At 50.1% G+C, this 15,565-nt stretch overlaps 1 protein-coding gene across 13 annotated transcripts in view; it reads left to right on the top strand.

The window, feature by feature from the left end:
- AKAP13 (A-kinase anchoring protein 13) overlaps window positions 1-15,565 on the top strand; it is a 320,574-nt gene that overhangs the window by 294,715 nt on the left and 10,294 nt on the right. For all 13 annotated transcript variants that reach the window (XM_069559264.1, XM_069559265.1, XM_069559267.1 and 10 more), the window contains 9 exons: window positions 83-200; window positions 1,252-1,500; window positions 4,737-4,813; window positions 5,588-5,769; window positions 5,868-5,950; window positions 8,426-8,620; window positions 13,027-13,188; window positions 13,869-13,939; window positions 14,393-14,437. In XM_069559264.1, the coding sequence (XP_069415365.1) occupies window positions 83-200; window positions 1,252-1,500; window positions 4,737-4,813; window positions 5,588-5,769; window positions 5,868-5,950; window positions 8,426-8,620; window positions 13,027-13,188; window positions 13,869-13,939; window positions 14,393-14,437 (1,182 nt within the window). The remainder of the gene's footprint in view (window positions 1-82; window positions 201-1,251; window positions 1,501-4,736; window positions 4,814-5,587; window positions 5,770-5,867; window positions 5,951-8,425; window positions 8,621-13,026; window positions 13,189-13,868; window positions 13,940-14,392; window positions 14,438-15,565) is intronic.

The following is a 15,565-nucleotide window of genomic DNA, read 5'->3' on the forward strand; positions in this document are numbered from 1 at the left end:
CCCAGAGCCTGGCGTCCCCGTGAGGTTTAGCCCGAGCCTTCCCCTCTGGGTTGTTCCTGACATTTGGTCTCCTCCCTTGCAGAAGAAGATGAGCAGTTCGGTCGTCCGGAGGCTGGGAATCCCCGAGTGCATATTGCTTGTAACCCAGCGGATCACCAAATACCCAGTTTTGTTCCAGAGGATACTGCAGTGTACCAAAGGTGAGTCTCTCTCTCGAATCAATCTTAGTTGCCAGTGGCCTGTTCCCTGTCTGTCCAGCAGAGGCCCCGTTGAAGGACTCTTCCACATCCAGGAGGACTAAAAGAGAAGCCTGTGTTTTCTCTTAAAAATGGTTTTCTTGAGTGCAAACATGAAATGTCACGTCACCAGACTTAGAGTGAATGCGAGCGAGAAGGGAAGGAACCACTGGGTGACCCCAGCCGAGCGTTCAGTGGCCTGCAGAGCTGGTCACTTGTCTCTCGGCTGGGAGAGGACACTCCCGCCTCCCCTGCAAGTGCAGGGATTGCTACTGTTTCTCAGTGAATCAGTCCCTGCTTATTTTCTCTCTGCTGATCCTGCTCCACCACAGTTACATTAAGGATTAGGTAAAACAAAGACACAGATTAAGAAACTGAAGGCTCCTCGCCCTGCCTAAAGATGTTGGATTCCTTCCACTTTAGAAGGGAGCTTGTGGGATTTCCCTGGTGGTCCAGTGGCTAAGACTCCTCCCTCCCAGTGTACGGGGCCCAGGTTTGATCCCTGGTCAGAGAGCTAGATCCCACATGCGTCAACTACAGGTCCCATGTACTGCAACTAAGACCTGGTGTGGCCAAGTAAGTATCTGTACAGCTATATATGTATATATGGGGCTTCCCTGGTGACTCAGATGGTAAAGAGTCCACCTGCAATGCAAGAGACCTGGGTTCGATCCATGGATGAGGAAGATCCCCTGGAGAAGGGCATGGCAACCCACTCCAGTGTCCTTGCCTGGAGAATCCCCATGGACCGTGGGGTCGCAAAGAGTCGGACAGGACTGAGCGACTAAGCACAGCACACGTGTATATAGAGAACGTAGCTCGTGATTGCACGTCATCTGTCCCACTGAAACGTCTAACCTTATTTAGAGTTAAATTCTGACTGAGCCAGAGGACAGGGCGTGACCGCAGCGTGTCGGCCTCGCTCTGCCCGCAGAGCACGGACAATGCCGTGGGGCACGGAGGCAGGGCATCCCCCTCCTGCCCGGTAGGGACCGAGCTCTCCTCTCCTCCTCAGACAACGAGGTGGAGCAGCAGGACCTGACGCAGTCCCTGGGCCTGGTGAAGGACGTGATCAGCGCCGTGGACAGCAAGGTGGCAAGTTATGAGAAGAAGGTCCGTCTGAACGAGATCTACACGAAGACCGACAGCAAGTCGATCATGAGGATGAAGAGCGGTCAGATGTTTGCCAAGGAGGACCTGAAGCGGAAGAAGCTGGTGCGGGACGGGAGCGTGTTTCTGAAGAGCGCAACCGGGAGGTTGAAAGGTGAGGCCTGCTCATGTCTGAGGCTCCACGCGCTCCAGGGGCGAGCAGGCAGGATGCAGGTGTCCCCAGACCACTTCCGGGCACCCTCGTCCGGATGCTCCCCAGGAGCAGCCGTCATTCAGTCCTTAGTCTTGTATCAGAAAGGCCTGGGCTGAGCTGGCTCACAAACCACGCCGAGTACAGTAAGGCAGCAAGGACCTGGTGCAGTCAGGGGCATGAGAAGATTTTTAAAAAGCAAAGAGTCAGCTTCATACTCAGATGCGAGCTCCTAAGGCAGATGTAATCCCCCATGAGAGACGGCAGCAAATTTGGGGTCGGGGTTTCTGGCAAAACCACTGCCAGGAGGGAAGCACCATCAGCTGCCCCATTCATAGGTTCTCTGAGATTAAAAATACATCATCGATTGTTCTGAAAAAATGTTAGAGGAATTCTTAGTTCCTGAGACCTTAGAGAAACGTTTAACTCACAACTCGACTCATTATTAAACTTTGTTGTTCATATCTTTTATTTTTCTCTAAGAAAAAGAGATCATGAAAGATACTCATTTCCTGTTTAGTTTTTTTGTGTTTTTTTTTTTTTTGATGATCAGCCCCATCAAGTTAAGGAAGTTAGGAGGTCTGTTCATTCATCTGTGCATCTGGTCTGTTGGGTTTTTTGTTTGGTTTCTTTAATAATTTTCCTCATCAAACCCGTATCCTCTGGGTCTGTCTCATAACTCTTAACCTCACTAGTAGCCTTGAGTACCCCCAGCATGCCTCCCTGCCCTCAGTGAGCTGAGCACACAAAGCCACCCCACTGGCAAAAAACTCAGGGGAGTGAACCAGCCACGGGGTCAGTGATGCCGTAGGCTGCCGACAACGCCTAAGCGTCCTTAGCCAGCTCGGGTCTGCCCCTGCTCAGAGCGAGGCACGCAGGTAGACAACGCAGGACACCCTGCTTAGAAGTTGGGCTCGGACTGCAGAGGCGTTTAAAGAGGTTCTTGCCCTGCGGTGTGATGGCTGCTGGAACAGAGGCCTGAATGGGCGACCAGGAGAGGGGCTTTCAGGTCACGTCTTGAAGGAGGGAGAGAAGGAAGCGTGAGAGCGTGGAGCCCTGGGAGGGGCGGGCGGGCGGCGGAGCGAGGAAGAAGCTGGGGGTGGACATGTGCTCAGGCGAGGGGCTGACCGGGATCCCCGTGGTGGCAGGGGCTCACAACGGAGGGTTTGAGCAGGACAGGGGTGGAGTCAAGTGTGGGTGGTGCACTGCTGGGGGTGGCCGGAGAACAGCCGGAGCCCGGGGGGACTGCCGACCTAGCTGAGGACGGTCCCTGGTGCCAGGACCCGGGGGAGGGTCCTCCAGGCAGGGTCACTTCAGAGAGAAGAAACACCCCTTCCAGCCCCCAGCCAGCTCTGCATCTCCCTGCTCCGTGATGCATTGCGTGGTCCCCGGAGCTCCCTCCTGTGACATCCTGAGACCACAGCCAGGGACTCTGACCTCCCCACTGCAGCGAGGCCGCCTCCTGGTCGTGAAGTGCCAGTCCTCTTGTGAGAGCAGGCTTCCTAGAGCGGCCACTGCCTGGAGCCAGCGCCCTGTTCCTTCTCTACACAGCAGTTGATTCATTCGTTCCCGAAATAAAAAATAATCGATTCCAGCTGTTGGGACGAAATCCTGGTCCAAGCAATGGCAGAACGATAGGCTTCCTGGCCCAAAACGTCTCCAGCAGGAAGAGGAGTTGGTTTCTACTCATTTTCACCCCCCCAGTGAACTTGTGCCAAGAACAGCCAGTCCTGTGTCGAGTAACCCTTGAAAGAGGATGGAACTGTTTTTCTCTCATCTGCTGACACTGGTCACATAAACCGTAGGATCAAAACTAAAGTTGAAAACTTACGTGTTAGGACTTTTTTTTTTGGCAGACACCTGAACTATTTAAACTTTAAAAAAAAACTAAGCTGTCAAAACTCATAGTAGTGCATGGAAAATTACTGTGGTCTGTGCTGAAAACTAGACCTCCCCAGGACTCGGGCCTGCTTGCCTCTGTTCCTTGTAGCTTTGCCGTGAATTACACAGGGAGGCAACCCGGTCTTGGCAGAAGTGTTGGAAAAGGGCCTGACCACCCAGGAGGGGGCTGCAGAAGTCAGCCTGTTGTTTTCCCCAGGGAGTCATAGGCGTCCCAGCCCCTTTCCTGGCTGAAGGTGGTACAGATAGGGGCCATCCTGTGAGGTCTCGGTAGACGACTTGCCTCCAGGGATGTCCTACCTTGTCCTTAAGGGAGTGCTGGGAAATGTCACCACATATGCCTTGAGAATTTGAGCAACTGTTGGTGGCGTTCTTTTGATTTCTGGATCCAACTAGAGATGTTATTTAGTTATTAATTTTGAACACTGAAAAGCATCTTATATTGGGATACAGCCAGGTGGTAGTTTCAGGTGGACAGCAGAGAGACTCAGCCACCGCACGCATGCATGCATTCTCTCCCGAACCCCCTCCCAGCCAGACTAGCACAGCACGTTGAGCAGCGTTCCCTGTGCTAGACAGCAGGTCCTTGTTGGTTATCCGTTTTAAATACAGCATTGTGTACATGTCCATCCCAAACGCCCTAACTGTCCATCCCCGCCCCTGGCAAGCATAACCAGTTAGAGATGTTAATTTGCCTCTTGCTGCATCTCAGTTGAGAAGAGCAGGCCGTCTCTGTGGCACGGAGAGGTTGAGGTTGCCAGCGCCGTGTTGGGCCGAGCAGAGCACGGTGCTCAGTGTATTTGAGATGGTGTGGGTGTCAGGGGCCCCCTTGTCCTCCAGGGCCTGTGGAAGAAGCCTGCCTTTCGTGACGAGACTGAGATAGTCCTCTGCATCACCTCCTGGCAGCCTTCCTGTCTGCTGCCCCACGCCTTTCCCCTTACTGTGGTCAGGAACTGAGAGACACTGTGAGCAAGAGCATTTTGAGGAATGTGTTGCTGTAGCCTGCTTCCCAACTTTTAAAGTGTTTTATTCTTAAAGACCTTGCCTTGTGGGATCCGTCTTTCCAGCACTTAGTGCTCAGACCTTCCCTGAACAGGGTTTTGGTGATCAATGCCATTTCAGAATGCCTCTAAGAAATCTAGTGGCCAGATGTGGACCCTGTGGAGGTGTCAGACCCTGGCCCGGGAGGAGCGTGGTAAAGCGCCGTGTCGGTGGGCTGCTGGGTTATCGTCTGGTTGCGCGCCCTGGAGGTGCTTCCCTGCCCAGTGACTGTGGCGCTCTCTCCCCTCACCACTCTGCAGAGGTCCAAGCGGTCCTGTTGACTGACATCTTGGTCTTCCTTCAAGAAAAAGACCAGAAGTACGTCTTTGCATCATTGGTAAGCAAGTGGCCCATCTCTGCTGTTCGTAATTAACAGTGTCCACCACAGTGAGGGTGGGTGGTGAGTGCAGTTCAGGGTTACCGCTCTGGCGCCGTCTCAAAATTGACTAGGGCAGAGGCTTCTGGGTCTTTTCTCACGTACCCTTGCAGTTTTCTGCCCACCTCCCTCCCCTCCAGTTATGTTTCTGCTCCCTCAGAATCCTTCTGAGAGCCTGCGGCATTTGATCCCAAAAGAAGCCTGTCGCTGTAGTATTTCTCATGTATTGTGTTTTTACAAATTGTTCCCCCTTATAGCCTTGCCAACCAGAGTCTATGACAAAAACCAGAAAGGGCTCGAACCTTGATAGCCTTAAATTTTTGTTTCCTTTTTAGAAATCATTTTCTGTTGGATAAAATGTGAGTGAAATAACCAGCTATTTGGTTTTTCTCCCAAATCTGCCATTGTTTGTTAAGCCATGTGCTTTTTTTTTTTTTTTTTTTGAGAGAAAAACAAGATATCATGTATTAACCCATATGTTTGGAGTCTAGAAGAATGGTGCTGATAAACCTGTCTCAGGGCAGGAATAGAGACACAATGTAGAAAGTGGGCTTGTGGACGCAGTGGGGGAAGGAGAGGGTGGGTGCGTGGAGAGAGCGGCGCTGGCGCATATCCACCGCTGCGAGTTAGCCGCAGGCTCCTCAAGGGCATCTAGCCCGCCCTGAGACGGAAGCTGTCTTGAGAGTTGGGTTGCTGCGTCCACGTCTTTCTAGATGCACTCTCCCCACTTTCCAGGACCAGAAATCGACAGTGATCTCTCTGAAGAAGCTGATTGTGAGGGAAGTGGCGCACGAGGAGAAAGGCTTGTTCCTCATCAGTATGGGGATGAAGGACCCGGAGATGGTGGAAGTCCACGCCAGCTCCAAGGAGGAGCGCAGCAGCTGGATTCAGATCATCCAGGACACGATCAACACCCTGTGAGTCACACCCCACCCTCCAGGATCATCTGATGGGCGGGCCGCCGTCGGGGTAACAGGCCTCTGAATAACGCACTGTTCTGTTGTGGTTGTGTCAGGAACCGAGATGAAGATGAAGGAATTCCTAGTGAGAACGAGGAAGAAAAGAAGATGTTGGACACCAAGGCCCGGGAGTTAAAAGGTGAAGCTGGTGGAAGTGGCCAAAGGGCCTGTCGGGGCAGGGGGTTGTGGGGGGAAGGGGGTGCAGTCACACGGGGTGCGGGGAGAAGGGGGTGCCATCACACAGAACCCCTGTAGATTTTTGGTTGATCCCACAGCTGGCCGGACAGGCATGAACCAGGGAGGGGGATAGCTCGTCACAAAAGAGAAACCAGGTCTGAGCCGACGCAGGTCGTGCAGGAACCCTGTACAGTGAGCATGGCCCGTGGGAACGTGTCTGATGCTAGGTCGTGGGGATGTTGGTTCTCTGACTCGGCTTTAGCGTCCGTGGGCCCTGGTGAGTCTCGGTACTTTGTAACGGAAGAAGTTGCTGGAATTCACAGGCACATCTAAGATTAAAACAGGAAGGAGAGAAAAGTGCTTAAGGGAAATAATTTCCCAGTTAATCCGTTTATCAGTCACCCCCACCACGGTGCCCTGCTTTCCAAGTGTGGCCCTGGGTGGTTCAGGGCGAAGTGTGCTTCCGGGTGGGGTTTGACCACTGTCTGTCGAGGCTGCTGTCTCGTGCGAGCTTGTCTCCACCCCTGCAAGGCTGTACTCTAAGCAGGTGAGAAAGCCGGGCCCACGACAGCAGAGCGGCCCAGGGCCTCACACCCCGCTCCCTGCAGAGCTGGGTTCTGCTGTCTGCTGAGCTGCTCGTGTGTCTTCCCCTTTGGTGCTACTAGGTGGTTCTGAAAGAAGCATGTATTGTGCTCTGGAAAGAAGTAAGGCCAGGAGTCAAGTACATGTAGGCTCCTGAGGAGTTCATTCTCTGTCAACAGTGAGAGGGAAAAAAAACGATGGACAGATTGAGACTGGAGCCAGTGTCTTGTTGTTATCGCTTCCTGTGAGCAGGATGGCAGAGATGAGACCCGCCTGCTTTTTAATTGAAGGACGATTGCTTTACAGTATCGTGTTGGTTTTCTGCCATGTACATGAGCGTGAAGGGAATAGCCTTGTCTTCACTGAGGCACCTGGCCAGCCACAGTGCTCGGTGCTGGGATGCAGTGATTCCTGAACTGGAGTCCCTGCCGTGGGGGGGACCTACATAGATGACGGGCCTTGTGGACCACAGGCACGTAGAGAGTGTGTGGGGCCCGGGAATCCTGCCTGTAGTCAGTCTCACAAGAAACTGACACATGAACCACATCTGGGGGGAAAAAAAAACACCAATTTACCAGGTAAAGAACAGTTAGGTGGAAAACGAAAAAGGAGTGAAAGTCTAGTGTGTCTGGGAGTCAGGGCTGAGTGACGGGAGGCTAAGCCTGGGGGCCACCTCAGGTTGAAGTTCAGGCAGGGAATGATACAGTTTTTTAGCAAAATGTAAGCAAGTTTTTTAAATCTGTATTGATGCCAGTTGGGAGAATTGCTTGCAGGTGCTGAGAGAGCCCACTAGGAGTGGGCACGCCAACAGGGGGACTCTCCGGATAAGTTGGGTGAGAAGTGGGCTGGAGGCGGGGTGGAGGCGAGTGAGAGATGAGGAACCACTGGGGGTGGTGGGACAGAGTGTGGAGAGAAACCTCCCCCCGGTATCCAGCCTGGGTAACCGGGGGGTAAAGGTGCTGTTGACCGAGGAAGAGGCCAGGGCTCCAGGGAGGAGGTGGATGGGGTGGGGGCAGAAGCAGAGAACAGAGGCTTCTGACCTGCAGAGAACCAGGCGTCTAAGTGGAGGTGCCACTTGACAATGAGACTCAGCAGTCTGGTGCCCAAAAAGTGAGTCGAACTTGGGTGTCTTGTGTGAGTTAATGGGCTTCCCTGGTGGATCAGACAGAGAATCTGCCTGCAATGTGGAAGACTCAGGTTTGAGTCAGGAAGATCCTCTGGAGAAGGGAATGCCGCCCACTCCAGTAGAATCCCATGGACAGAGGAGCCTGGCGGGCTACAGTCTGTGGAGTTGCAAAGAGTCGGCCACGACTGGGCGACTAACACGTTGAGTTATCAGCACTTGAGAAGTAACTGAAGCCGTGGGAGTGGATGAGATCCCTGAAAAGGAAGTGTGTAAGCTGTGGAAGGCAGTCCAGGGGGAGCAAGGGCACCACGCGCAGGTCCATAACGTGCCAGAGGAGTGGGAGGAAGAGAGCCAGCCTGGCAGTGTCTGAGGGCCTGGGGCGGGCAACAGGTTTACATGTCGCTGGAGAAGAGGAGATGGAAGACGTGGTTGGATGCAGGGGTGAAAGCCCCCTTGGAGAGAGCAGATGCAGTGACGGACAGAGCCAGAGAGGAGTGCAGGGGCTGAGGAACAAGCAGGGTGGTGGGAGAGTGGGGCACAGCGCACACTTGTTACCTCGGAAATTCTCAGGACAGATGAAAATCACCCTCAGGATGAAACAGGAAGGGGGCGTAGGGGAAGCCGCGTTCCTTGCTGTCCCGGGCGTTGCCACGAGGTGGCGCGCGTGTCTTAGTCACCACCTCTCGCTGACCTGTCAGATGACCAGATCCCTTCTCCAAATGCCCACAGAGCAACTTCAGCAAAAGGACCAGCAGATCCTGCTCCTGCTGGAAGAGAAGGAGATGATTTTCCGGGACATGACTGAGTGCAGCACGCTCTTGCCAGAGGACTGCTCCCCAACCCACAGCTGTAGAACCCTCTTCCGCTCCAACACAGAAGAGGCTCTCAAAGGAGGACCTTTAATGAAAAGTGCAATAAATGAAGGTAATTTACATTCAGCATCGCCCCCCCCCCCACAGTGGTGTGCACGCTACCATTATCTACCATTGAGCACTTTTTTTTGTTGTAAAATGAAGCACAAAATACAGAAAACAACCCAAAATATGTTTTGCTTTAGTAAATTATTATCAGGTGAGCATCCTTCTAACTATTTCCCAGGTCCAGAAATAAAAATGTGGCCAGATCCCTAAAAGCCTTTCTGCATCTCCTGTCCCCATCACAGCTCTCTCCCTCCCTCCCACAAGCCGTAGGTATTATGACTTTTAGAGTAATTACTTAGGTTTCTTTATGGTTTCATGTGGCCATGTAAAATCGTACGTGTGGTTTTCGGCATGTTGATAGACACTGTGATTTAGTTGTGTCTGTGGTTTTTGATACTCATTTTTAAGGTTCTTCATTTACAGTCCTCCACCCGCCGCACTGTCCCTCTTTTCCACACAGTTTATCCTTGAGCTTTCTGGCCTGCAGGTTTCTCTTTTTTGAACTTTATCCCTGCAGCAGTTCTGTTCTTCAGCCTTCTGGTTCCTTCAGAAGGTGCTCAGCTGGGTTTGGGGGCTCAGGTGCTCAAAGGTGAAACGCCTTTGGCAAGCTGTATTCCTATAGTATTCCATCTGGAGACACAAGCTGTCTAGTTGTCTTTTTTTATTATTTTTTGTAACATGTAGGTTTCCTCTATTATTTACCAGCTTTCAAAATAGTGAACTGACTTATGGTCATTCTCTGAAAGTGACCAGTACTTTTAAAAGATTATTATAGACTCATTTAAATATATCTGATGGTCTTTGAGCCATTACACTTCTTATCCTTATTGAAAAAGTTTAAAAGGGCCTCACTCTCTGCCAACGTGTACCTTTTCGTGTTACCTTTGAACCCTTTTGACATGACCCCAGTGGTCTTTGAGAGCCTCTCTGCTCTTTGTTAAAATGTTCCGGGCTCATCTTGTTTTCTGCACATGTCTGGCATTAGCCTTTCTCTGAGAAGCTGTGGTTTCTTCTCGTGAGAAATGATGTCTCAAGACCACTATCTAGGTGCTGGGGGTGGTTGTCACTGCTGGGGTTTTCACTGTTAGTAGTTTGGGCCTTTTCAGTGGACCTCTTGGCTGGTAATGAATCACACCAATATATACTTAGTTCCCCTTGTGAGCTACAGTGCTTTTACTTCCGTGCTCAGTTCTGTCTGACTCTTTGTGATCCCGTGGAGTGTAGCCCTCCAGGCCCGCCCCCCCCGTCTATGGGATTATCCTGGCAAGAATACTAGAGTGGGCTGCTATTTCCTCCTTCGTGGGATCTTCCCAACCCAGGGATCGAACATATGTCTCCTACATTGGCAGGTGGATTCTTTATCACTGAGCCACCTGGGAAGCCCTGTTTTTACTTAATGTCTTCTGTAATATACTTGTATCTCTTTTCCTCCATACTGTGAATCCTCATTCTTAAGGGTACATTATGAAGTATCCTATATTTACCCTAACACACAGGCACTAATACTGCTGTCACTAAATAGGACTCTTAAAAGTCTGTTCTACTGGATATAAAATCCTTGGTTCCCAGTTTCTTCAAGTACCCTAATTCTCAAATGTGTTACTCATTTTTCTCTGACGTAAAACATTCCAGAGTCCAGTCATAATTTGATTTCCCCCATATATATGTAAGTCACATGCTCTTTGCCTTGATGCCCAAAGGATTATTTTTCCCTAAATCCAAGTCGTTTTACTAGAATATGCCTTAGTGATGGTGATTCTGGAATGATGTCCTCAGGTTTACAGCATTCTGTTTTAATTTATAGTCGCAAACTTTTCAGATTTCAGAGATGTGTTCTTATAGCTCTTAGTGTCTTTCCTGTGCGCTGGCTTTGATTTTCTTCCTCAAGAACTCCCACTCTCCATATTATTGGATCACCTTTGCCTGTCTGCAGCAATTCTTGCTTTCCCAGAGTGCTTTTTTTATATCTTCATCTTTTTAACATGTAAACATATCCTTTCACCTTCTGTTTTCTTAAGTCATTTTCTGGTGGGTTTACTTTCTCTCAGAGTCTAGTTTAGTTTTCAGAAAGGGGTATTTTTTTCCCTTTTGTTTCCAATTATTTGAGTTTTGCCGCCTCCCTTCTGTGTCTCTTCCTTCTGACTGGGGTCTTCCGCATCTTGCGTTTTTTTTACCCTATTACTCACTCTATGGATGCGGCCTTCTGATGTGCTTTTATTATGTGTAGGGCAGCTGCACCCCTTTTTCTTTCTCTCTCTCTTTTCTTAACTTTGCGTGGTATTTGACTTTGATACTTTTCTGTCGCTCATTTTCGTGTAAAAATTCCAATCCCAAAGAAAAGCAATGCCAAAGGATGTTCAAACTACCGTTCAACTGCACTCATCTCACACACTAGCAAAGTCATGCTCAAAATTCTCCAAGTCAGGCTTCAACAGTACGTGAACCATAAACTTCCAGATGTTCAAGCTGGTTTTAGAAAAGGCAGAGGAAACAGAGATCAAACTGCCAACATCTGTTGGATCATAGAAAAAGCAAGAGAGTTCCAGAAAAACATATACTTCTGCTTTACTGACCACACCAAAGCCTTGGACTGTGTGGATCACAACAGACTGTGGAAAATTCTTCAAGAGATGGGAATACCAGACCACCTTACCTGCCTCCGGAGAAATCTGTATGCAGGTCAAGAAACAACAGTTAGAACCGGACACAGAACAACAGACTGGTTCCAAATTGGGAAAGGAGTACGTCAAGGCTGTATATTGTCACCCTGCTTATTTAACTTCTATGCAGAGTACATCATGAGAAACACTGGGCTGGAGGAAGAACAAGCTGGAATCAAGATTGCCGGGAGAAATATCAGTAACCTCAGGTATGCAGATGACACCACCGTTATGGCAGAAAGTGAAGAAGAACTAAAGAGCCTCTTGATGAAAGTGAAAGAGGAGTGAAAGAGCTGGCTTAAAACTCAGCATTCAGGAAACTAAGATCATGGCATCCAGTCCCATCCCTTCATGGCAAACAGATGGGGAACAGTGGAAACAGTGACAGACTTTATTTTGGGGGGCTCCAAAATCACCGTATATGGTGACTGCAGCCATGAAATGAAATGACGCTTGCTCCTTGGAAGAAAAGCTATGACAAACCTAGACAGCTTATTAAAAAGCAGAGACATTAGTTTGCCAACAAAAGTCTGTCTAGTCAAAACTGTGGTTTTTCCAGTGGTCATGTATGGATGTGAGAGCTGGACCATAAAACTGAGCACCAAAGAATTGATGCTTTTCAACTGTGGTTTTGGAGAAGACTCTTGAGAGTCCCTTGGACTGCAAGGAGATCAGACCAGTCAGTCCTAAAGGAAATTAGTCCTGAATATTCATTGGAAGGACTAATGCTGAAGCTGAAACTCCAATGCTTTGGCCACCTGATGTGAAGAAAAGACCCTGATGCTGGGAAAGATTGAAGGCAGGAGAGAAGGGGACAACAGGATGAGACTCGATGGACTTGAGTTTGAGCAAACTCCGGGAGTTGGTGATGGACAGGGAGGCCTGGCGTACCGTGGTTCATGGGGTTGCAAAGAGTCAGACAGAACTGAGCGACTGAACTGAACTGAAACTTTTAGGCTCAGATCGGTTTCTTCACTTCACTGGCCTCTTCTGTTGTTTTCCTGCAGTGTTTTCAGAAGATGACAGTGACTTTCCTTAGATTCCTGGCCTCTTTTCTCCTCCTCTTTCCACATGGACCTTCTTTTTCCTTCATCTCTGCTGCATCTCTCGTGCTCTTTTCTGTTCCACGTTCAGCTCTTTGTCCTTTCTGTGGAACACTGCTGCTCTAGAAAAGAACCGTGGCTGGTCGGGTTTGATAATTCAGATGCTCAGACTTCCTGTCCCCCTGACGTCACTACAGGAGGGGCAGAAAGCCTGCCACTTTCCACTGCTGTTCTCAGATTGGCACACCTCACTTCCTGGAGATTTCTTTTCGGCTGCTTCTGGTCTGACTGCAGGAGCCATGCTCCTTCCAATAAATTACTCTGCCTTCCCTGTATCGTGCTCACTCAGTCATGCCCGACTGTTCGTGACCTTTTGGACTATAGCCTGCCAGGCTCCTCTGTCCATGGGGTTTTTCAGGCAAGGATACTGAAGTGGGTTGCCATTTCCTTCTCCAACCTTCCCTGTACCTTTTTACATTTCCTGGATCTCACGTGAATAAGGCTGGAGGTTTAATCTCTGCATTTCCAACAGAATCCAACTACAACACCTGTCCTTAGCTGAGAGCTTTCTCCAAACAAAGGAAGTCTCGTAGTCAGCTCTGAGATTTTCTGATCATCTTCCCTATGCATATAGTGTGTTAATCAGGAGATTTTCTTCTTCACATTGTAAGAAGAGATGTCAGTGTTGTGTGTTTACTCTCTTCCAGTGGAGATCCTGCAGGGTCTGGTGAGCGGCAGCCTAAGAGGCTCGCTTGGGCAGGTCGTCAGTAGCCCTGCAGAGCAGGAGGGCGTGGTCGGCCTTGTGTCCCTGCCCCGGAGAGCGGAGACCTTTGGAGGGTTTGACAGCCATCAGATGAATGCTTCAAAAGGTCAGTGGGGTGGTGGTGGTGGTGGTGGTGGTGGTGGTGGTGTTTTAATATAATTGTATTTATTTATTTTTGGCGGTGCTAGGTCTTTGTTGCTGCATGGGGCTCCTGTCTGGTTTTGGTGTGTGGGTTTCTCACTGGTTTCTGCGGAGCTCCGGCTCTCAGGTGCACGGGCTCAGTTGCCTCGCAGCATGTGGGGTCTTCCTGGATCAGGGATGGAACCCAAGTCTGTTGCACGGGCAGGTGGATTCTCGGCAGGGAGGCCCCTAGGTCAGCGGTGTTGAGCTCATGTGGTCTTCTGGGCAGTCCTTCATCACAGCGAGAAACCCTCTGTACTCAGGGGCTCCATCGCCTCTGTCCCGCTCAGACAGGAAAGGTTTTAGTGAGTTCCTAAGTATCCAGCTGCTGGAACTCAGGGACCTCCATCTGCGTTGAGTTCATTTTGAGTAATAAAAGATTTTCCTGGGATCTCAGCTAAGCTATAGCCAAAGAGGCAATAAGACTGGTTTTTTCCTTTCTGCTCCTAGTTCTTCTGTGTCAGTAAACCTGTTTAATAATCATGCGGCTTCCCTTCTGCCAGCATCACTAGGGTTCGGGAGTATTTTGTACCGAAGCTGTGCATATAGTATTTTCTTGACTAATCTGTTTTGCAACTTGAAAAAAATACTAATTTGTTTGTGTAGGAGGTGAGAAGGAGGAGGGAGATGATGGCCAGGACCTCAGGAGGACCGAGTCGGACAGTGGTCTGAAAAAGGTATTTCTTCCTAGGAGACCCTCCTTCCCTGCGTCCTCCTGGGCCCTTCCTCTAAGCGCATCATCTTGAATTTAGTCCACCGTGATTGTGTTTGGACGCCCAGTTTGCCCTTTTAATTTCCTGCTTCATCTTGAGAGGAAAGCATGTTTCTAAGCAAACAGCACCATTCTGAGCCCCGTGTTCTTGGCCGTCAGGCCTCTCTGGTTCTGGACATCGCGTTCCGGCACACAGCTCTGCCGGCGGACCGGTTCCACTGAGAGCCCTGTTTAAACACACACCGCCCCCACCTGAACTCATTGCAAGGCTTCCGCAACAGTTCAGCGTCACCTCTTCACTGCCCTAATGTAGAAAGAACGAACATGGGACGTCACAGCATAAGTTAGACAGACAATGACTATAATTTTTGCCTCAATCTTCATTTTCTTTACATGCACTTTTTTTATTGTTTTATAGGGTGGAAATGCTAACCTGGTATTTATGCATAAGAGAAACAGTGAGGTAAGGACACTCTGAGCTCTTTAAAGGAGTAGGACTTTGTTGTAGTTGCTGGGTTGAGCCTGTTCGTTTCTGCTTTGCCGGGGTGAGCAAACTGCTGTCGTCGGCCCCAGGGCATCGTCCTGTCAGTTTTTTGCCAGAAAATCGCTGCCTCCTAAGCCAGCCTCTGCTTCTCTGTCCTTGAGAAGCCCGTTGCTTTCTCTGAACGTGGGCCGCGAAGCTCCCACCGTGGCTTCTCCATCCACTCACGCTGAGCAGAATTTGTCGCCAGCCTGGCTGTAACTTTAACCTGGCACCAAAGCTGCAGTGTGAAGCGTGGCAGAGGAACTTGTGAGTGATTCTGCCCAGTGACTCCAGTTGAGTTTTCTTCTCTGAGCACTGCTTCTGACTCCATATGTCACTTTAAAAAGTAGCCCAGGCGTCCCCTGGCAGAGACCAGGTTCCCTGCCTTCCACCGACCCTGCAGGGTAAGCCAGGTCTTTCACCATCTCCCCATCTCCTTGGGTTCCTCTGAGGAAATCCTCCTGAAGGCTCCAAGCTTAGTTGACTCTGCACATGTGACATTGTCAGCAGGCTGGAGCTGGACCCGGGACAGGGAGGGGCAAGGGTGTACCTCTCAGGCTGTGCTCTGCGCTTCTCTCTGCTTTTCATAGAACACCGTAAAATCCCTGAGGGGCTTCGTTTCAGAATTTCAGATGCAGGGAATCGTTCCTTTTTCCCCTAAACACAGACGGCTGTTTGTCTTCTGTGTTGGCCTCTTAGTGTGCACACTGTGGCACCCTGAAGGAAGCCCCTTCAGTGAATGAAGTAAACCTGCTTTCACCCAGACTGCCCCACTCCTGTGCTGCTTAAAAAGCAGCCCTTTAGTTGTTTTTTCCACTTACCAACTCCGCCCACCCCACCCCACATTGAGTAAGAAGAGTTGGGTAAGAGATCACAGGAGATGAGTGGTTTCCAGGCATTCCAGCACGGACTGCACACTGCAGGTGCTCAGCCAGAGTCAGCTGGCCGGCTGGGACTTCTCCTTCTCTCTGTTAATTAAGAATAAAGTTAAATGAGGGGCAAAAAGTATTCTCCGAAGAGCTAAGCCTGATAATTAAGTTTTTGTGTTTTCGAATAAGATAAAAGGAA

This window comes from Ovis canadensis, chromosome 18 (assembly GCF_042477335.2).
Source record: "Ovis canadensis isolate MfBH-ARS-UI-01 breed Bighorn chromosome 18, ARS-UI_OviCan_v2, whole genome shotgun sequence".
Classification (NCBI taxonomy): Eukaryota; Metazoa; Chordata; class Mammalia; order Artiodactyla; family Bovidae; genus Ovis; species Ovis canadensis.